A 23,154-nucleotide genomic window follows, 5' to 3' on the forward strand; every position below is an offset into this window, starting at 1 on the left:
AGAGAGAGAGAGAGAGAGAGAGAGAGAGAGAGAGAGAGAGAGAGAGAGAAAGCGCGCGCGAATTCCGCGTTACATCCTGTAAATAAATCGTGAAAAAACGAAAGCCGTGCGAGGTAGCTGCTAACGGTAGCGCGTGGATATATATCATTCTCGAGGATTGTCCCGACGAGATCGCGTGGGAGCGCAGATCACTCGCGATATACACAACAGTGCGCGTTAAATTAAAGCGCAGTTGAACGCGTTGAAGGCGACCGGGGGAGCGATTTAATTTCATTCGCGCGACGTCTCGCGTCCATCGACCAACGTTCACACAGAGGTAAATCACGCCTCAGTTTCGTTGCACGTGGGTTTGAATAATGGTGGATTGAAAATCGCCTTTGTGCTATCCAACGTGACCGTAATTACGCGAGATTCGTTAAGCGTAAGTTCACGCAACGCGGGTAACAACGCGGGGAAACCAGCGACGAAGCATCGTATTTGCATAGGAACGCGGCGATCAAGATAGTTGAGTCTGAAATGCATGCGAAATCGTGACGGTCGACCGAATTTTCCTACGCATTGCCGAGGGAAATTCTAGACGGAATCGATTTCTCAAAGGCAGACCGCGAAAGATGACCGGCCGGCCGACCGCGCCGTTGCAATCGCCGACGCGGCCCAACGCACATAATCGCGTACACGTGAATTCGCAGAGGGATATAATTTGTATGAAACGCTTGCGTGCCGACGGTGCCGCCTGTTGCTCCACATTCCTGAGCGCGCAAGGTTCTCCTTCGTTCTATCAAGGATAAAAAGGCCCTCCGTCAGTCCTCGCGTAATTAACTTTTTCAGGGATACTGATAAATATGTGTACGTCTAAATACATTCGGTTTTTTCTTTTTTAATTCAAATATTACTTAATTCGCGACAAAGTGTAAGGAACATTACTGTGAATAAACATTTACCATAAAATTCCACAAGAGAAAGAGAATTCTCATCACATTAACAGATGTCACACTCAGGTCGCTTTACAATAAAATAATTTTCTTCTGATTTTAATAAATTCATTCATAAAGAGGGTACCGATATGTGTGTGGACGTTTTGATATGTTTAGTTTTTCTTTTCTAATTCGAGCATTGTCGACAAAATATAACGAATATTACTGTGAATAAATATTCACTACAAAAACAAGTAAAGGAAAAATCGTGTCACATGATTTACAGATATCATATATATTGCTTTAAAATTAAGAAATTTTCTTTTGATTTTAATAAATTCATTCTTGAGGAGAATACTGATACATGCGTGCACGTTTAGATACGTTCAGTTTTTTCTTGTTTAATTCAGACATTATCAACAAAACAACAAACATTACTATGAATAAATATTCACTACTAAATTTCACGAGAAAAGAAATCTCGTCAGATAATTGTCGGATGGTGTATTTATGCGACTTTAAAATTAAATCATTTTCTTCTGATTTTAATAAATTCATTCTTAGAAAGATTAATAATTATTTACACACACAAAAGTTACCACGATTATACACGGAAAAAATGTCACATAATTTTGTCGTAGAATTGGTTTGTGCCGTAATTGCAATAAACCTTCTTTATTAGTATAGTATTAAATACTATTATCAATAATATTTATTCAATAATATTATCAATAGCAGTATTAAAACTATAATCGGATTATTAAAATAATATATGATGTATTAGTGTTAATAATATTGCAAATAATATTGAAAAAATCAAGATTTGCTTAAATTGTGACGCTGTTGACCGATTCTATTGACAGCATTTTTTTCGTCATAAGCGAGACGCGAATCGTGTCTCAAATAAATTTCATCGTCATCTCTGAATTGGAAACTCGTGCTATGTCACTTACTGAAATTATTACATATATCACAAGATATTGTTGGTGTTGAAAAGAGAGAAGGTGGTACGTTTCGATAATAGGATCATGAATAATACCCAGTGACAAACAGCAGTTGCCTAAATATCACGCGTATCACAACACGCGCGCATCCGGCGCCGAAATAACAGGCACAAATAATTCTTATGTAAGGAACAAGAAGGGGATAGGGGGGCTGCCTTTCGAGGAATCCTCTGAGGTAACGCCTCTATGCCACTCGCGAATTTACGGAGCATGGCAGCGGTCTCTACCGCGTTCTAATAACGCATCAGCTATCCCTTACATAATTGGAAAGCGCTCGTGATTTTCGCGCTATAATGCCGAATTAATACGGTGGTAATTAAAGCTTTGATGCCCACTGAGCAAGCTGAACGCCGAGGCATTATCGCAACAATCGAAACCTCCTGCTCCACTTTTTCGCGTAGCCATCGTTAATCATCTAATCACATAGACCTGTATTAATAGTCGTTATTTGAAATTTGTCTTACAAGGAACACTAGGCAACTCAAAAATTCAAAAAATTCTAAAATTTTGTGTGCGAGTAGTTCATCTGTAACAAAACTATTTTTTGTTCGTGCGGAATAACAGTTAGGGAGTGGAACACCCTTTTGAAAAAAATCGATTTCCTTCTTTTGAAGCGAATATCGTTAAAACTATAAGAGATAGAAAAAATTTTCCAAGTGAAAATTGAATGATTTCAAGAGTACTTTAGAACTATAATAAAAAAATTTTTTATTTTAATTGTTTATTTATTGTATATCATCAATCCCACTCCAAATTTAAAACAAAATTTTTTATTATAATTCTAAAATATTCTTGAAATCATTCAATTTTCACTTGGAAAATTTTTTCTATTTCCTATTTCGACGATATTCGCTTCAAAAGAAAAAAACCGATTTTTTTCAAAGGGATGTTTTACCCCCTAAAACTGTAATTCCGCACGAACAAAAAATAATTTTATGTTACGGATGAACTACTCTACTTGTGCACAGTTTCAAAATTTTTTTCAAATTTTTTTCAAATTTTTTGAATTTTTTAGTTGTCTAGTATTCCTTGTTAGATGAGATACTCAGATCTGAGTTCAGAGTTAACTGACAGTTTCAGTTTTCTGAATCGTGATTATAGATATAATGTCACATACATCATATAATTCAATTGAAAAACTTGAATCTAATTCTGAGTGAAAGTCTGAGTATCTTACGTGAAACAAACTTCCAGTAACGATTATTAATACAGATCTCAGGTTTTAATCTAAAGTAAGATGTTGAATTGCAATTATAAATGCAATGTCGCATATATCGTATTTACACAAATAGAAAAATATCATTCTACTGCTGAGAAACGCGATTACTCAGTTTACCTTTCTTCTCTTAAATAACCTTCAAATAAGTTATCTTTAACATGGAATATTTCCTCAATAATAATCTTACAATGTACTCGTCACATTTTAAAGTCATAAAAATCATAAAAAGTTAGTTCGACTATGTGTAATAAGCAAACTGTATTTTTGTATCATTTTCATGTTCTTGATTGAAATGATAAGCTTACTAAGATTCAGAATGTGTTTTGAATAAATTTAATGCCTTTTATGATGAAAATTTATGATAGATTTGTAGATATATAAACTTATGAGATATTTGAAGCAAGTAATATTCACTTAAATGCATTATGTATTTTTCTGCAGAAGTGTGTAAAAGTGTCAATAAAACTTTTAATAATTGATTTCAACAAATATATTTCAATCCAATTAATTGTGACAATTAATTCAAACGAATTTAATTTTAATAGATATTTTGATAAATTTAATTAAAGGCCGTTTAACTGACGATTAGTGTGAGCAAATTCAATCGATTCAATCGAAGAGTGCTCGATTACTCAAGGTTACAACTGATTTTGTAGATAACATTCTTATCTAGAATACCGTATGATATAGTGAAAGATGCAGATAATTGAAAAATAGGACCCCCATTGGAAGGGAGGGGCATTAATTCAATCATCAAACAATTTTCGATCTAATCGATTAAATTTGTTCATATCAAGCATCAATTAAGTGGTCTTTCATTAGATCTGCTAAGTTCATTGAATTGACTATTGATTGAAATATCTTTAATGTCCTTCGCTCATATCAATTGTCAATTGAACGTTCTTTAATTGAGAATTTATTGAAATCAACTGTTAATTAGATAGTCTCCATGTTGAATTGGCTCATATTAATCGTCAATTAAACATGATAATTAAGTTAAAAAGTAATTAATTATTCGCAGGTCTGATTGCACGATTTAGACAACAAACTCAAATCTAACTCTAAGGCTCACATTTAATAATTATTATTTAAGACTTGTTTCAAATGAAATATATAAATTTGAATTTAGTTAGATTCTTGCAATTGAATTTTATATAATTACAGATATAATATATCATATGATTCTACTTTTTGTTGATGTTTTCGAGTGTTAAAAAACAGTAATTTTGCTCGAGGCGATAGTGAAAATACTCCCACCTAAGATCATAAGAGTGAATGTTTCACTCAAGATTAGAGTGGATTCCGACTCCACATGAGCGGATATTTCCATATGATCGAATGATAGGCAAACTGCACGTGAATTGCCATAATTTTGCAATAAATTTTAATTATCACTTAAGTACTCCTAGTCCTGTAAATGTCTTAAAAGGGACCAAACAAAGATACTGGACATAATATCGAGCAATGGACAAAATTTCAAATTTCTGGACCTCTAATGAGTTCGCAGACGTAATCTTCACTCTCAGCACTTATTGGAAAATCCTTTATTGATTGGTACCAAAATTCACTCGGTTCCAGACAAATGAGAATGGCCCCTTGTGAATGTCTCACATGAGATAAATCTCAAATAAGTAATAATACAGATCTACGTGATGACATAATAAATAATGCATAAATATTCTGAAGTCCTATAACAGCGAGAGAGAAGAGTGAGAAATTTATATTATATCGAGCGTGCATCATTCGAGTATTAAGCTTAATCTACAATGCGCTCTTTGCTTCCTGTTTCTTATTCTGTCTTTTTCTAGCTTAAGACTTATGATACTTTGAATGAGAAAGAAATAAAGAGAAAGAAACAGGAAGCAAAGAACGCATTGTAGATCAAGCTTTATTCACTTCAATTTCATTCAGAGAGTGCGACAAGGAATGCATAGAGGCGCTCTGGGGAAACGTGTGATCGATAACTTTCAAGGAACAGTTCCATCAATCAAGATTCGAAATTCCGCGTCGTATCTCCGAAAGTTCACCGAAGGTGACCCGGACCTCCCTCGCGTGTCTTGTCATTACGCTGCACCCGCCGCCTCGTTCGATTACTGGCAGCAGCCAGCGCGTTACGGTCCTCCGGTAATCGCTTTTCGCGGAACACTTGGCGCGGTATTTACGGCGCTTTTCGGCGAGCAAGAGATTACGCGGGTTGGCGCGGGTTTCCTTTCTACTTCTGCCCACCGGTATATCCCACGGTAACCGTCGGGTCTGTGCACGTGACTAACGAGCACATGAGGCACGTGCACGCATGCCAGACCTACTGAACGCGAGCGTCACTGGGCCCGAAGCATGACTGACGCTGGAGGAAAAGTGAGAAAAAGGATTGTGCGAGAAACCGGCCGGACACCGTGCGTACACTTTGCCCCTACGTGTTTGCAGAATATCGCGCAACCTTGACAAGTACGTCAGCGAGAGTCCCGCCGCGCGAGAGGAAATCACGGTGATGCTAAACGCGCGCGGAAACTCTGTCGAAACTGGTCGCGTTCGTTTCGAGAAAAGAAACTTGCGTAACGATAAGAAAAAAAAAAGAAGAGATAAAAAGAAAACATGACGCGCGTTACGCGCAGGATACGAGTCCGCATTCACGTGGCGTTGAATCAGAAGGAGAAAATCGTCATTACACTTGGCAAAGCGCAAGGCGCATTTGTTCAATAAATCGTAGATTACAGTAGGCGATAGAACGTGCGGATAGCACCGGCTACATTTTCTCCATGCAAATAAATTGTTCCCTTTGTGTTGCAGAGAATCTGGCGCCATCTGAGCTGAAGAAGCTAAGGAACAAACAGAGGAAACAGCGCAGAAAGGCCGAACTGGAACGACAGCAAGCCGCCCAAGCTCAAGAGAAAAGAGAACAGCATAACAAATCTCGGCAACAGGCCGACCCTGATCTCGAGCAGCCCACACTAGACGAATTAATTCCAGAGAAGTTGGAAAGGGTTAGTGTGCTTTCATACGAGGATTAGAATTAGCATTATTTGCTTAAGGGCTCTGGCTAACTTATAAGAATGAATTGAAGAAGTTTCTTTGGAATTGTCTTACAAAGGAATTACAAGACATTTCTCGACTTTTTAATATATTTTTATTGTGAATTGGAGAAGATATATGATTTTTTCATAATTGAAACTCGCAAAGATTCCAAAGAGACTCCTTTAGTTTATGCCTATAAACTAACTAGAGTCTTATGGAGGTTGTGAGGCAAAATGAGTTCGTGAAGAATTTATTGAAATTTGCTACACAAAAAATTTTGCACTAAAATTGCACCGAAATTTGCACTACATAAAAATTGAAATGTTATTTAATTGCTCGTGCAATTGGAAAATAATTGATTATTCAAAAGTTTAAATATTGAAAATCAAACTTTTTATACGTGTTTTTTGGAAGTGGCCTGCTATTTTTAATTTTTTGTAAACTAAAAAAAACCTTAGTAAAAAACTATTATGATATTAAAGACTAAAATACTGACATTATGAATAAATATCAGAATTATTGGTCGTTTTATTTGGAAAATACAATGGAAAATTCATTATTTATAGTAATATTCAAGATATATATACATATGCACATATTTAAACACTTATATATCTCTTTCTATTATCTGTGCATCTCTATCAGATCAACTGCTTGTACAAATCTAAAACACTAATAAGAAAAATAAAAAATAATACCTTTCGTATATACATATGAGGGTTTCGAGTAATTGATTACTTTTTTAATTAAATATTGCATTTAACAGACAATTAATATGAGCCAATTTAATTGGAGACAATTTAATTGACACTTGATTTCAACAAATTCAATCAAATTCAACAAATTCAATCAAAAACCACTCAATGGACGATTAATATGAGCATAGGACATCAAAGATTGTTTAGTTGATAATTGAACTTAGCAAATCTAATTAAAGACCGCTTAATTAACGATTGATATGAGCAAATTCAATCGATTCGATCGAAAATTGTTCGGTGACGATTGATATAACTCTTTCAACACAAATCCTACTTAACGTTTCTCAATCATCGACATTTTCCATGATGCGCCACGACGCTCCTGATATAAATATTATCCACAAAATCAATTGCAACTTTGATCAATCGCATGCCCTTCAATTAACCGATTAAATTTGTTCATATCGTCAATTAAACGACCTTTAATAAAATTTGCTGAGTTGAGGAGCCGTTAGTTAAAGAACTTTTAATTAAATGTGGCACAGAAGATACGGATAGAAGTTCAACTAATTATTAATTGAACGATTTTTGATTTTCTCCCTTTGCTCATATAAAACCGTCAATTAAGTAGTCTTTAATTGAATTTGTTAAAATCAATCATTAATTAAATATTCTTTGATCGATTTTGCTCCAATGAATTGTCAAAAAAATCAAAAAGTTGAACGGAAATATCTATTCAGATCAATTATTATTAAATTGGAAAAATTTCTTTCGTATTTTTACAACTCTGATACATCTCCACTTCGGTTTTGCTACAAATTAATATTTATATTATTTAGATAATAAAATAAACATTTAGAAACGTATTTTTTATAAATAATAATTTATAGTTAATTAAAAGTAATTCTTTTATGCGCCATGGAAAATACCCTGAGCCTTACAATCTTCTTAAATATTTGTTTCTGATTCACACGGCTAAATACACGACATTATAATTTATTAACTTTTGTCATTACTAATGAATGGAAAATATGTTTTAGGTTGAAGATCCATTGGAACAAGCAATAAAGTTCTTGCAACCGTTGCAGGAACTGGCGTCGAATAGAATAGAGACCCATCTGATGGCTTTCGAGATATATATTCGCAAAGGTATCTAAAGCATGTGATGAATGTTAAGCCGTGCGTGTATCTCCCGGCCTCAAGTTCAGAGTCGCCGGCTTCACGATCGATAGAAATCATGTTGCATAGCCACGATCATTTTGACATGAGAACATTTGTTTTTCTTTTTTGCAGGTCGCACTCTGCTCATGCTGCGCTCGATAAAGCGCGCTCACAGGCTGGACGCGAACAATCCAGACCTGCACACGTGTCTAGTGCGTTTCCTGCTGCACACCAGCGGGTCGCCGTTGGAGGGTTCGGTAGGCGAGGTGGTGAAGCGCCAAACTGCCGGGATCTTTTCCAGTCCGAAGGCGGTACAGTTGAACGCCGAGTACTTGAAGAAGAATAGGAATTCACTGCCGCATCTATTGCAAGGCGCGAGGATGTTGTACGTCCTGGATCCGTCGGCGCAGCCGAAGGCGCTCTCCCTTGTGACGAGTATCGAAGAGCTCGAGGGTGTAACATTGAAAAACTGCACGAAGGTGCTCGAGGCGTTGCGCAACGGTGACTTCGGTGACTGCAATGCCACGATAGCTGATTACATGGCGAAATGCCACGAGCGGTTCCCGTTCGCCACCGCGTTTCGGCCACCCGAGCCGAAAGCCAATCATCAAGAGAAAGAAAACTCGATCAAGAACTGATCCAGGCACGCGCTGTTGCAGCGTCACTGAATCGCTATCATAGTTAGGCGAAGCAATAGACGATAGAGAGGAAAAAAGAGGGAGAAGGAGAGAGAAAAGAGAGAAGGTCCGAGTTGGGGAGAGTTCTGATTTACGCTAGAGGATGTTAAAAAAGAAAATCACTTTTTAGGTGACATCGAAGCGAAATTGACGAATATGATTAATCAAGTAAGTCATGTATTATACACGAACTTGTTCCTCGAAGATATTTCACGTAGTGCGAACAGTGCTGGGACAGTGCTGGATAAACAATCCTAATAAATTATAATACGAAGAGATGCACGCAGACCTCGCTGCTCCTACGTGATCCTGAATTTCTCGTGAAACGAAAACAGAGGGAAAAGAGAGAAGACGACATAGCTTATTAAATATTAGTTAAACCTATCGAAGCCGATCAATTCGACAACGCTCTACTCAACGTAGAGACTACGACGATGCTAAGCGAAAATGGAAGGGACGGGGGTGAGATGGATCGACGAAAGAGTGCGGACTATTTTAGTGTACGGGACGTGCAGTGTGTAAAATAAGACGTGCGAGACTAACACATTGGTACAAAAAAAAAAAAGAAAAGAAAAGACAAGACTTGTATACATACATACGCGCGCTCTGTGCGAATATTTCTACTCAACGTTAAGGTGTACAATTTCCAGCGATGCCTACGTAATACTCTACTATGTAGAGGCCGCAAAACGCTAGACGATCATCGAGCACCGATACTGTACCGCGCATGTCCGTCGCTGCATTCGGATGGGCTCCGTTCCCACGCATCATGTAAACTAAACTTCAGATTCGCCTCATCCGTGAACTGTTGATTCGAGTGAACAAAAGAAAAAAAAATGATCTAGTTTCTCCTCTTACTAGAATATACAATTTTTATTTCTGTGTTTGTCCAGGGTAATGATCTACGTTTGGATTGGAGCCCTGATATTCCATCGAGCAGTCAATAAGGAAGTAGTGTCCGTTTGCGAAAGTCTCTCTGTGAAAGTTACTATAGGAACGATAAACTGCGTATTGTATACGCAAGCTACCAAAGTATATCATAAATCGAGAAGCTATTAGTGCTGATAGCGAATATTGTACGTGTGTACATCGACGGATGATTACGGAAATTTTAATAAACACTGAAGGTTAAAGCATATATATGTATATATATATGCGCCCCGACATATATCGATATATATGCAATACATATATATCGGTACAAGTCGGAGGATGTCGCGCGATTACCTCGTTTAATTTCAGAAATAACGCTGCGTATTTATAAGTTTTGTCAGTTGCCCCTCCCCTCGTGAAAAAAAGAACATTTTCGATACGAAGGTCACATAGATACTACCGAGCTATTAATAACGTTTGTACATATTTCAAGTACTATATCAATAAGTGTATATGTCTTACGACTTTCTTTCAATGATGGCGGATGAAGTTTGCCGTCTCGATATTGTCTGAATCAATATTGTCTGAATCAATATTGTCTGAATGTTGATCACCTATTCAAACACGTCATAACAGTAATCATAAACATATAGTAGATATTTACATTTCATTATATTAGTTATAATGTATATTTACCTCCTTAATCACACACATACGTACACACAGACATACACGCATACATTTATCAAAAATATCTTATACCGGCTGCTGTCACAAAACGAAAAATGGTGAATCGATGGAATAATCTTTACTAAACGAAGCCGCTTAATCTCGAAAGATGATCATTCTTCAGCTATTCCTTCCGTAAATGCATGGAGATCCACTCACGGCGCTATAAAACTGTTACTAAGAAGTGAAGAAAAATTGAATGTAATCGCTTTTGTTGCTAGTCGTTGATGTATAGCTTGGTAGAGGAGGCACATTAAACTCTGGCAAGTTTATTAGATCGATTCCTAGAACGCGGTATAAACTACACGGTCGGTACGTATAATTCTATCATTCTATTGGGGATACCACATGAGAACTTCGTAACCCGTGCATCTACCGAAGAATAGTCATTTCTCTAAATTTCTCACTTTTTATTTGAACGTTATCGTTTCTACGATATCACATCACATGTGGTGTGAAACGTGAATATACGAAAATATATTTACGGGTTGACTTTTGAGATTGCTCCAATCTTTATCGGAGATTATTACCTCAATATGAAAATTTCCATCATGCACACAGGCAAATATCAAAAGAGAGAAAATGAATAATGCTAACCGCGAGTTGCATTCGAATTTGTCGAGATTACAACATCTAGATTCGTCTTTCAATCCCTAACTTAATATTACACGACAAATTAGCTCGAGTTATTCTTTAGACTGTATCTTCCATCATTTCCAAGCACAATTGGATTCATCACACAGAATGAAGATGATGGTTTTGCAAAACTACATTTTTTAGTATGTCAACAGCAATAATCATGACAATATTTTCTTTTTTTTGAGAGTAACTCGCAATTACCGTGAACATTATTAAAACAGAATTGTATTAATAGTCGTTACTCGAAACTTGTTTCGAGTGTGTGTGTATGTGTGTGTATGTGTACGAAATACTCAGATTTGAATTTAGAGTTACATCAGATGTGAATTTTTTAATTGAATCAACGATTACAAATATAATGTTACATATATGATTCAATTAGAAATTTCAGATCTTGCTCTAAATTCCGATTTAAGTATACATCACACAAATTTCAAGTAACAACTATTAATACAGATTGTAAACAAATGAGAAATGCCATTCTACATTATTCTCTCAATGTCACAAAATAGTTCACATATCCTCAGAATCTATTGAAATATTTTGTTTCATAAAATAGAGTGATGTAATCACATATTCATAGATAGTATATTTCTATACTCATTGACCCTGACGCATAGCAATCGAGTATATAGTAAAAGTGAAAGACACACGATAATACATTTTAATTATATTTTAATGGACAACATTTTCAAATGTTATATCCAATTGCGCGATATACACAGAATACACGCTCTTTGGAAATATATAAATTTTTTGCAACATTAAAAAAAAACTTCTATGTGATGAATTCACAGACTCCATAATATAATCATACTCATTGTGTCCAACTTCTCCTACATTATATTCAGGACTGAGAAAATATGTGGAATAACATTTTAATTAAACGGATTTGGATATGTATAGTATGTATATAAAAAGTACATAACACACACATACATACACGCGTGCGCGTCTAAACATTCTTATGTTTAATCGTTTCTTTTTATTATATTAAATCACCACAAAAATATTATATCATGTAAAACTGGTCTACCTTATCCGCTTAATTCAAAAGAGAAAATAAACACTGTTACATATTTCTACCATGCCATAAGTTTGCATCACTGTTTACATTTGTACAGCAGATAAAATGCAGTTGTCATATACTTAATCCTATCTTAGTTTAATCGCAGTTGTTTCACTTTCTGTATATTAAGTTTTATTTATTTTTTGCATCCTCATGGAAGAAGAAAATTATCAGATCTGTAAAGATTGAAGAAAGAGCAGGTACACTTCCCCTGCATTTGTACCTATTCTTAATTATTAAATTTTATATGTAAATATGATTGTCTGATCTTTTAAGAAAATTGATATCCAGCAATACAATCATAAGTTGTATTTTCACATGCTATTTGGTGATTAACATTATTCGGAAAGGTTCGACTTATGAAATGTCAAATGAAAAAATAAATAAATGATAATAGATAAAATTTCTTTATTGTATATGTTACCATACATGATATTAAAAGTACAAGTGGATATTTTCCTTTGTCAAGCATTTTCTTTCATTGGACTTTCCAGTGATTGATTCATGTAGTCGGTATCGTCAAAGTCAATTTCTATTTTTTTATGTTTTGAAATGTATTGTCTGAAAGAGAATAACCAGAATACTAATATCTTTTTGAGATTACAATGGTAAATTAGTGACAATGATTGCAACTGGAAATACCTGTACTTTATACCAGCAGCATCAAACATTTTCTTCGCAGCTATTGTCTGAACTTTATCAGCATATTTATCTGACATGTATATCACTGTCTTTATGCTAGATTGTATTATTATTTTTGCACATTCGTTGCAGGGAAACAGAGCAACGTACATTGTACAATCCTTGCAATCACTCGAGTTTTTGTTCAAAACAGCATTAACTTCTGCATGACACACTACAAATATCCATTAATAAATATACTCTTAATAGTTAAATAATCTGAACAATTTGTTTGCCAATTTTCTTATAGAAAAAAGTTCTTATTATATATATATTTTTTACCATAAAGATATTTCGAATCTAGACTAGAATGCGGGCCCTTCTTCCAAGGAAATTCATCGTCATCACAGCCCTTAGGCATGCCATTGTAGCCAATACCGATAATTTTATTATCATTGTTAACGATGCATGCACCAACTTGAGTACGTGGATCTTTACTTCGTTGTGCAGAAAGGAAGGCCACTGCCATAAAATATTCGTCCCAATCAAGATATGATGTTCTTTTAGTCGTAGGATTGGCCTCTTCACTGTGCACATAAATAACAAAATATTACCCGATACCTGGACGTATCCAGTATATGTACGAAAACATATTTAGATTAACACATATTTAGATTAACACATACGAATGAAGAATTCTTGTACCTTTCGCATAAACTTTCTGCCATTGTTGGCTAAATATTATTTTATACAAATCAAAATACAAAACGTGATATTTAAGAACCGGTAGGAGGGACTATGGGGACCTCTTGTGGAGACCGGTTAAACAAGCAAAGGCATTTTTCGTTTTCTGACTAAAATATGAAGAGGATCACCTTTTTGCAATTGTGATATTTATAATTAGGAGAATCGTCCGTCTTTTTTAACAGGGCTGAAATAAAAACCGAGTAAATTATTTGGATGAACATTCTACAGAAAGCGCAGCGGAGGTCCATATTTATATTTATTAAAAACGTTTAATAATTTTGTCAGATTTAATCTGCAGCCCTTTTGGTACTTGTCAAAGAAGTACCTCAATAAATAATTTGTTAATTAAATATAACATCTGTGAGGTGAGAAACATCAAATTGCAAATAAAAAGTGTAACCTAACTGCACTAACTTCCAGTTGTTGCATCTATGTGAGTAGTGTATAGCGCATATGTATGTATGAATGTACACACACACAGGCTCTCTTGTCGCGCAGAATCCTCAAAATTAATTTTGGATTTGTTCTTAAAGGCCAAATCACATTAACGATTGGCAATAGATAATTGACGATTGAAGATTGGAACTTGACCAATTGGAACAAAGCAAGACAAAGCTGAAGCTTGTTGATTCGTTAAAATTTAATCTTTAATTGTCAATCGTTAATCGCCAATCGCTAGTGATTTGGTCTTGTTGCACTTTAACTTATTACACTAGTTCAGAAGTCTCTCTCTCTCTTTCTCTCTCTCTCTCTCTCTCTCTCTCTCTCTCTCTCTCTCTCTCTCTCTCTCTCTATGGTTCCAGGATTGTACTCTCAGAAGTTCCTCGAAAACAGATCTTTCCTATGTAACTCTTTCAAATATCCTTCTCGTTAAAGCAACCAATCGTAACACGTAATCAATCATGAGTCATGGACCAATCAACGTTCGCCAGCTGGAATTCCGGGTTTTTGACAGAAATCACGTGTATACAGAGAGAAGTCTGAGAACAAAGAAAAGCGTAAGAGTGGCCACGTCGGCGTTTTAAGCGACACCGATTTACACGACTGTTTGATACACTCATACTCAAGCATTGTCGATAAAGTCTCCATTTGGTGCGTATCCGTGCTACGTACATTTTCAATTAGGTGCATGCCTATGCTATACTTATAATTTAACATTATATAAATTTCACCTTACATTTTGTTCGGCTCAATATATGTCATGTGTATATATGTATATAAATAAACTCATAACATAATATATAAAAAGAAAGTATCATGTACATATACAGAGTGAGTAAAAAGTTTCAGACTAGTGAAATATCTTGAAAACTAAGCATTTCTGAAAGAACCCATATAGAAATGCGTGATGATCATGTTTTATCACAATGTGACTTCATACTATGACTCCAATTTGATACTTTTTTAAATATTATTATGTAATCTCATGACATGAGCACCAGATGCACACAAATGATGTACAAATTATGTTGCAAATTCTTGACATGATGTTGATTATTATTAAATGAGGTATTTTTATGACATTATAACATGTCTACATTCTGAAGCGCATATAAGCCCGCATCGGTGTCTATTCTTGTCCTCATGCTTGAAGATACATGAATACAATATGAGTTTAGAATGAACACATTTTTCTATCTGGGGAAATGTTTCCTACAAAAGTTGTAGGATTTTAAATGATCTATTTACTGATCTGATCAATCTGACCTTGAGTGGCGTCACCAAGGTCAGGTTAAGGTCAACTTTGTTTTTTTTAAATAGTAATATGTATTTTTTATTGCGGAATTTTATTCTACGTAAAGAAACAAACAACTTTTGTTCGAAGACATTTTTATACGATCTCTATTTTTTAAGATATCTCCGCAAATATCTTAAAAAATAGGGGTCGTATGAAAAAATATTTCAAACAAAAGTTGTTTGTTTCTTTACATAGAATAAAATTCCGTAATAAAAAAATACATGTTTCTATTTAAAAAATCAAAGTTGACCTTGACCTGATCTTGGCAATGTCATCCAAGGTCAGACTGACCAGATCAGTGAATAGATCATTTAAAACCCTACAACTTTTGTAGGAAACATTTCTTTCGGAAATGCTTAGTTTTCGAGATATTTCACCAGTCTAGGACTTTTTACTCACTCTGTATATTAAAACGGAATATAAGATGTGTGTAATGTCATGTTTCTCAACCGTGTAATTATGAGTATAGCATGGACATGCATCTAACTGAAAATAGACATAGTACGGATACACACCAAATGGAGACTTTACCGACAGCGCCTGAAGATAGCGGCGTAGCTAGTGCAGTTTTAACTTTAAAATGCGAGCAGGTGGCGTATCAAACAGTCGTGTAAATTGATGCCGGCCACAGTGCCGGCGTTGCCGCTCTCAGGCTTCTCTTCGACAAAAGTAAGCGCGGAATAAACGTGGCTGATGTGTCAGAAGATATTCGTTACAAAAGTATTTGGATTTGGATCATTAAAATTGTCGCGTGTTACTCGGTTATCGGAGTAAGTAACGGAGACATCGCATTAAAAGTACGCAGATTATTAGATTAAACGTAAGGGTACGTAATTTATACTTTGTGCTTGTGTGTTCTTCGAATAACTTATTATACAGTTAACATTTAGAGTCCGTTCGTTTTTTCAACAATTTTCAACGATTTTTTTACGTTCTTTTATTGATAATTGTAGTACATATTTAAAATAAGAGTCTTATAATACATTATAATTTAAGATGAATATCTGGTGTATATTTTACATTCTTTTTTAAAATATAATGGATCAATAAAAGTGTCTTGATTTATTAGGTAGATAAAAGTGTGGATATTTACAATTATTACGATGAAATGCCGCAATTAATTTTCTTCTTATCCTTGTTTGCAAGAAACTAACATGTGTCACAAACATGTGTTGGCATATCCATTTACATGAACTTATCATCAAAGTATATTTGAATGTTTATTTATAAACATATTTTTGTGACTTGTGATGTTCTTCTTAACAGGAAACAGAAAAAAAATGAATACTTCAGTAACCTTTATACTTTCCATATTTCTTGCATTTATGTATGCTGTTACAGCTTTAAGAGAAGGTGATTGTGAAGGTAAATTTTTCTATATAATTTAATTATATTTGAATTTATGCAAAATTTCATGATATTCTTTATCAATATGCAATTTTATAGTATGTGTTGCTGTTGTGGACAAATTTAGTCAAACATTAACACCAGATGTCAAAAGTGAACCTAAGAAGATTGAGGCAAAGTTTCGGGAATTCTGTAAAAGCACAAAATCCAAAGAAAATAGATTTGTAAGTCTATATACACATATATATATATATATATATATATATATATATATATATATATATATACATATATATTTAACATATATAATTAAATAAACAAAACTAATTATTATATATATTTCTAGTGTTATTACTTAGGTGGATTGGAAGAATCTGCCACAGGTATTTTAGGTGAACTTAGTAAACCACTATCATGGTCTATGCCTGCTGACAAGATATGTGAAAAGTTGAAGAAAAAAGATGCTCAAATATGTGATTTACGATTTGGTATGTATTCAATATTTACCAATTACTGCAATTTTTATTGTATATTATGTAAAATTGACTTTACAATAATTACTTATAACAATAATTTTCTATTCTAGAAAAACAAATTGATCTTAATACAGTAAATTTGAAAAAGTTAAAGGTGCGTGACTTAAAAAAGATTTTGAATGATTGGGAAGAAACGTGTGAAGGTTGTATAGAAAAGACGGACTTTATTAAACGAATTGAAGAACTTAAACCTAAGTATTCTAGTGGTAGCTCAAAGACGGAACTTTGAAGAATTGTTTCCAATTTAGAAAAGTAATTATGTTAGTATGGCTAAAATCTCGGTCTTTTCAATTTGCAGAGGAATTGTGTACAACATTTAGAACACGTATTTATCTACGTATGTCTTGTATAGCTTCATTCAGTAAAAATTTGTCTTTAGTGACAGCCTCTTAAAATGAAATATTTAGGTTTTGTCAAGTGGAATAGCAACAATTACAAATGTTACTATAGTATAAGAATTAGAATGAAGCAAAACAATTATGGACAATGAATGTTTCGCATCAAACAATGTTTCTATATTCCAATAATTTCGAGAAGCGCATATATACAGGATGTCTGATACGAAATGGCCAAAAGCACATGTAAGCAGATGGATTATTGGTCAAAATAAACAAAAAATTTCTCTATTTTGAACCATGTAAAATTTCAAAATATTAATGAAAAAATAATTGGCAAACTAGTACATGCAATGCCGTAGAACGAGCTCTGTAAACACAAAATCTCATCGAAAATGGCTGAAACGAAACTTTTTTAGCAACATGCCTACAGTCAACCAATAGTCTGTCGCTAAGAAGTAATCGCGCTTCAGTTATTTGGCGATGAGATATTTTTAGTTTAATTTATTTGACCTAATCCATTTATACATGTGCTCTTAACCACCTCGTCTCAGATATGTATATTAAATTTGATTTCTCTCTAGTGTAATCATGATAATGAAGTATCTATTTTATCAAAGGTGCTCCATTTTACGATATAAACGTTAGATGTTAAATTAATATATATACAATGTTTATACAAAAAATGATTTTCACACATTTATCTTCATTGCTCTTCCTCATATAGTGTAACAATACATTTGTATAATATGTCCGAATGATATTTATACCAAAACACAATGTATTACGTGTCGAATGATATGTGTAAAGTGTATACTTTATCCAACTGCTATACGTTACTATAAAACTTGCTTTTCGTTATATATTGTGCATGAAATACGAACAGTTGAACTATAGAATGTATCTCACGACTAGTATACTCGTAAACTATCATACATCAACAATGCCAATTTTTGAGATAAGAATCGTTTATACTGATATACATCGATTTTCCAGTTAAACACGATAAGAATATATACTTGCATACAAGATATCGTAAAATTAATGGTTACGGTAAATCACGCAAATAATTGTAGATAAGATATATCATGTATCTGAGAAAATATTATGTACTATCTTTTTTTTTTCTTTAAAAAATTTTCTCCACGATCTAAGTTATTTATTTAATGATAAGACTGTATAATTACGTTTTCTATTATATTCATGAATCTTGATACACAAGAAGTCAAGAAGAAATAAAAGCATGTATGCATGTTGTTACAAAAGTGGAGTTATTATTTTACTGAACCTTCACGAAACGGATTAGCAACAAATTTTTTTCATTATTGTTATATGTCAAATTGTTATATAATTTTTTGACTGTTATTGTTGTAACGTGAGTTACATGCTTTTACTTCCGTCACATTTAAATAATCCACTCCATTTTCCGTCGGCTTGACACGTTATTATGTGTTGTTTTTCATTATCAGGGCACATGTAAGTCAGCTGATCTTGGAACAAATACGAACGACCATAGAGTACGATTCCATACTGGATTTGTGGTTTGCCACATGATATCTCTGCAAACATTTTTGTCAGTATAATTTTACAAAACTCTCAAAGTGATCTGTTAATTTATATCTCTATACGACATCTATATGTGCATTATACACACTTGAGCATCGGCCGTTCATTCTGGACCATTTTCCGCTTCCTAAGCATCGTAAATTTGCTTGTCCAAATATACGATAGCCTGGTACACATTGATAGGAAACCATATTGCCAAAGGTGTAATTTTGAGTTGTATTAATATCTTTCTTCAATATCGCATTAGCAAGAATAGGTGGTTCTCCACATACCACAGCTAGAAATATTTAATATTTATATTTATAGCAGTTATATATTTATATATTAATTATATTCTGTGTTTGCTGAACAGATAAATTTATGAAAAGGACAACACTGGAAATCTATTCATAATTTAATAGTTCAAAATGTTAAAGCCCCTAGGAAGGGAGCGGGGTACTAAGTTGCTTTTGATGACGTAACAAGTGAGAAATCGCATGCTCATGATTCTTGAATATGAGCGTTATATGTTGAAATAAAAATATATATAAAACGACACTTATAATCAATTTAGCAAATTTGCAAAATGCTCCGAACACTCTCCTTTTGCTATCACAATTAATAAATAGCTATAAAATTAACATAATAGAAATGATGAGAAAAGTAGTTAAAACATGAATTGCATGTTACACTAATTTTACAGCTATTGCTTTTTCGTTTCTGACATCATCAAATAAAAACAGCTTATGCGAGTACCCAGAGGTCTTAAAAAAAGAAATTGGACATACCTTTGCAGAAAGGCAAAGCAGACCACGTGCCGTTGGACAAACAAATTGATTCTGCATTACCCTGAAGAATGTATCCGTGACGACACTTAAAAATGATAACACTGTCCATCGCCTTGCGATCATTAGTATCGGTGTTATTACTGTTATCACTATCGATATACCCATGTTCTGGTATCTGCGCGAATTAAATCTATTGAATCTTTCAGAATACTCAAAATTTCAATATAATGCATTTAAAAAAGGATTAATTTACAAATAATCTATATGGAAAGAATCTACAATGAAAGAATTGAGGAGACTGTTTAAAAGGAGATTTCTATTTTTAGACATATCTATTTTTTAATACTTTATAAGTATCTTTCATATTAATTAATATTTTTTAATGAATGATATAAATATTAATATCATCCGTCATATGTATTAATGTTTATAGAAAAATATGTTCGACTTACCTGCGGAAGCGCACATGATTTATCGCAAATAAACGAATCGTTCAACAATTGCTCGCTGAATACATATTGCTGCAACAACAAATTCAACACCTCCCATTTCGCATTCTCGTTACAAGTCCATGTTACGTTTGAAGTAGTTACATTGGCGATGATTTCATTGAAGTTCATCTGTGTGTTATCGCGGCACACCAAGACTATTCGTTGTCTGTAACCATTTCCTTCGACGAATATTTCGAAGTTCTTATATGCGCCTGTGACGCTTCCCACACCGTTCCACTTCTCATCGAATTCAAACGGCACTGCATTTGTGTTGTTCCCAAAGACAATCTCATTCTCCCTCAATTTTCTAAAAAATTTAAAAATTGGATGATCCTCGAAGGAACAGTTACGAGGCTCACAAGAAGCGAAAGATGAAGACCAGCTTCCTTCTTCGGTGCACGTTCTGATTTCATCTCCGATTAATTCGTATCCTGGATCGCAGATAATGATAATCTCTGCACCGGAAACGAACATCTCCGCTGAAACTCTCCTCACTGCTGTATCTTCATTGTTCTCGTCTAAATAACCGTTACCCGACGTTGCATTATTTTTTATTGGAATCTTTATCATGGTAATATTGTCTCGCTCCTTGAGGAAGATTTCTGCATCTTTCACGAAATCTGGCCAAGGACATACGCGTGCGATGCAATCGGGAACGAAGTCCGTCCAGGTACCATTATCAGAACACTGGATCTTGAATTCCGTTAACGAATTGTTATTCCCATGGAATCTGTAGCCCTCGTGGCATGAAAAACTAACGATATCGCCGTAATAATACGTTCTTCCCGAGAGATCGTCTATCGTATTTCCTTCAGGATCGTAAACATAAGTTCCATTGTTAGACTTGTCCGAATTCGGGAAGCTGATGTACCCATGTTCTATTCTACATTCGGAATATTAAACAATTTTAAATATTCAATAAAAAAGGATTGACATGCAATCTTTTTAGACAATTTTAATTGTAGTTTTTTTGTAGGTTAACTGTTAAAAGTACCCTATTTAAAAAATTCGATAAGGAAATTGATAGAAATATATGCAAATTTCATTGAAATACTATATGACTTTATCTGATACTTTATGATAATACTATATGATAAATATTTTATGATAATACTTATGATAATACTTTATCTAATACTATATGACTTTATCTGATCTGGACTTATTGTTTCTATCGAAAAATTTCAATTTTTCACATTTTAGCTCGTACAAAAAGTTACCAATTTTTTTGATTTTATATGATAACTTGCTTTTGACAATTAAACATCTATCTAAATACATTCCATACAACATAACGTCTAAAATCGAGAAATAAGACGTCCTAAAAACGTCTTAAAGACATTTTAGGGAGATTTTATATTCTGAGAGACATCTTTAAAACGTCTTTCAGACGTCTTATGTCCCGATTTTAGACGTTGTGTTGTGTGGAATATACCTGTCTAATGAAATTTTATAATTTATTAATGAAATTTTTGATATAATTGCTGGATTGTTATAATTTGTTACTTTTAAATGAAAAAATTTTGATTTAAGTAAATAGGTTAATAGCACCCACCTAATAAATATTGGCTAATTTTTAGATATTTTTTCAATGCAAAAATACGACTTAGTTACATAGATTTCTTTTTATGTAATTTTATCTCAAAATCTTTTAAGCAGAATACTTAATATATGCTTAATCGCTTAATAAACGCACCGTTTTGGCGATGGACATCCGTATGATATACAAGACGGCCTATCGTGATCCCAAATTCCAGTTTCTAAGCATGTTAAATATTTCTCTCCCAACAAACGATATCCAGGATTGCATTTGAATTCCAATTGTTGACCAGCCTGAGGTAATTAAATAAATAATAATAAAAATGTAAATCTTATGTAGTATACATTTTTTTCTTACGAGCGGGATATTACCTGCAGTATCGTGATATCGTCTCTTTCATTCTCCTCCAATATGTAATCTATATCTCCATTTTCTGGGGCCAGCAAGTTTTTGCATGTTGTACCTGTCGTAGAGAACTAATGAGATAGTTGTCGAATTAAAACATTCACGTGTGAACGACTTGTTGATGAAAGTAGATGAATTTTAATAGCAATTAAATGTTGAAGTTAAAACCAACTTGATTAATCCGATATTTATTGTCATAAAAGTTTTGCATTAGCGTTTATTCGCCGGACTCGTAGAACATATGTACTTATTACGTAGAACATATGTACTTATTACGTTCAAATTCGGAAAGAACGAAAGTACCCTTGTCAAAAAATCCGATAAGGATTGACAGAAATACACTGCTCAACAAAATTATGGCATAGAAAAATTTTGAGCAAAAATTGACCAACTTTGGATGACGATAACTCTATGAAAAATTATCATAAGAGAATGATTTTTTTTTTAATTAAAGCCTGAAATCTTTACTTTAAAATGCTATATCTCAATTTTAAGTTTAATAAATCGCTATTACTATAAGTCTTTAAATCTGAGGGCATGTTTGCCATATTGAAAATTGCAAACTTTGACGGACTGCAGGAATTTGCTAAAATTTTTTTCGGGGATAGCGTTTACAGCAGTACAAAACTCAAAGCTTTCTCTTTAATCTAAAAAAAAAGCAAGTCTTTGCGATTTTTTTCGCAAAGTTACAGCACTTTAAAGTAACCCTTGCATTTTTGTTATGTATTCCCGGCATTGGCATTATCCGATGTGCACCACGGGGAGGTTGCCGGTCGGATTTTGCACATCGTGTGTATGTGTGTGTATGTGTGTGTGTGTCGTAGCAGAGATAAGGACTCCGCGGTTCGTCACTTCCGCGGTATTTAATGACTCCACCCTCTCTGCTGCATGTATGTGTGCGTGCGTGCGTGCGTGCGTGTGTGCGTGCGTGCGCGTGTGTGTGTGTGTATGTGTGTGTGTGTGTGAGGGTTTGGAGTCATTAAATACCGCGGAAGTGACGAACCGCGGAGTCCTTATCTCTGCTACGACACACACACATACACACACGATGTGCAAAATCCGACCG

At 34.2% G+C, this 23,154-nt stretch overlaps 4 protein-coding genes across 7 annotated transcripts in view; 2 read left to right on the forward strand and 2 right to left on the reverse strand.

Moving 5' to 3' along the window:
- The window catches only part of LOC116851812 (N-alpha-acetyltransferase 15, NatA auxiliary subunit), a 106,892-nt gene extending 94,643 nt beyond the window's left edge, over positions 1-12,249 (forward strand). Inside the window, exons 9-11 of the mRNA XM_032831633.1 lie at positions 5,925-6,118; positions 7,888-7,996; positions 8,141-12,249. Coding sequence (XP_032687524.1) covers positions 5,925-6,118; positions 7,888-7,996; positions 8,141-8,646 — 809 coding nt within the window. The 3' untranslated portion in view covers positions 8,647-12,249. The remainder of the gene's footprint in view (positions 1-5,924; positions 6,119-7,887; positions 7,997-8,140) is intronic.
- A 130-nt stretch (positions 12,250-12,379) lies between these two features.
- LOC116851814 (deoxycytidylate deaminase) lies at positions 12,380-13,484 on the reverse strand. Of its 2 annotated transcripts, none has more exons than XM_032831637.1 (4): positions 13,322-13,484; positions 12,959-13,203; positions 12,638-12,851; positions 12,380-12,556 (listed from the first exon to the last, which is right to left on the reverse strand). In XM_032831637.1, exons 1-4 carry the CDS (start codon positions 13,342-13,344, stop codon positions 12,460-12,462), a joined length of 579 nt encoding a protein of 192 aa, XP_032687528.1. In that variant the 5' UTR covers positions 13,345-13,484; the 3' UTR covers positions 12,380-12,459. The 2 variants fall into 2 exon arrangements, with proteins under 2 accessions (XP_032687528.1, XP_032687529.1); XM_032831638.1 differs by having other exon boundaries at positions 13,303-13,425.
- Positions 13,485-15,730: 2,246 nt separating this feature from the next.
- On the forward strand, positions 15,731-18,468 carry LOC116851815 (mesencephalic astrocyte-derived neurotrophic factor homolog). Of its 2 annotated transcripts, none has more exons than XM_032831640.1 (5): positions 15,731-15,921; positions 16,368-16,466; positions 16,548-16,672; positions 16,795-16,936; positions 17,035-18,468. In XM_032831640.1, exons 2-5 carry the CDS (start codon positions 16,382-16,384, stop codon positions 17,211-17,213), a joined length of 531 nt encoding a protein of 176 aa, XP_032687531.1. In that variant the 5' UTR covers positions 15,731-15,921; positions 16,368-16,381; the 3' UTR covers positions 17,214-18,468. The 2 variants fall into 2 exon arrangements, with proteins under 2 accessions (XP_032687531.1, XP_032687530.1); XM_032831639.1 differs by having other exon boundaries at positions 15,732-15,927.
- The window catches only part of LOC116851809 (sushi, von Willebrand factor type A, EGF and pentraxin domain-containing protein 1-like), a 31,022-nt gene continuing 25,165 nt past the window's right edge, over positions 17,298-23,154 (reverse strand). For both annotated transcript variants that reach the window (XM_032831623.1, XM_032831622.1), the window contains 6 exons: positions 22,055-22,146; positions 21,840-21,976; positions 20,105-21,026; positions 19,653-19,827; positions 18,974-19,162; positions 17,298-18,878 (listed from right to left, as the gene is read on the reverse strand). In XM_032831623.1, coding sequence (XP_032687514.1) covers positions 18,700-18,878; positions 18,974-19,162; positions 19,653-19,827; positions 20,105-21,026; positions 21,840-21,976; positions 22,055-22,146 — 1,694 coding nt within the window. In that variant the 3' untranslated portion in view covers positions 17,298-18,699. The remainder of the gene's footprint in view (positions 18,879-18,973; positions 19,163-19,652; positions 19,828-20,104; positions 21,027-21,839; positions 21,977-22,054; positions 22,147-23,154) is intronic.

This window comes from Odontomachus brunneus, unplaced genomic scaffold (assembly GCF_010583005.1).
Source record: "Odontomachus brunneus isolate Ranch 3 - 2012 unplaced genomic scaffold, Obru_v1 Obru_scaffold_192, whole genome shotgun sequence".
Lineage (NCBI taxonomy): Eukaryota > Metazoa > Arthropoda > Insecta > Hymenoptera > Formicidae > Odontomachus > Odontomachus brunneus.

Coding starts and splice junctions, on each gene's coding strand:
- LOC116851814 (XM_032831637.1), bottom strand. CDS start 13,344: ATGGCAGAAAGTTTATGCGAAAG. Junction 12,852..12,958: donor AGATTCGAAATATCTTTATG/GTAAAAAATATA, acceptor GGATATTTGTAG/TGTGTCATGCAGAAGTTAAT. Junction 12,557..12,637: donor GCTGCTGGTATAAAGTACAG/GTATTTCCAGTT, acceptor ATTCTCTTTCAG/ACAATACATTTCAAAACATA.
- LOC116851815 (XM_032831640.1), top strand. CDS start 16,382: ATGAATACTTCAGTAACCTTTATACTTTCCATATTTCTTGCATTTATG. Junction 16,467..16,547: donor AAGAGAAGGTGATTGTGAAG/GTAAATTTTTCT, acceptor GCAATTTTATAG/TATGTGTTGCTGTTGTGGAC. Junction 16,673..16,794: donor AATCCAAAGAAAATAGATTT/GTAAGTCTATAT, acceptor ATATATTTCTAG/TGTTATTACTTAGGTGGATT.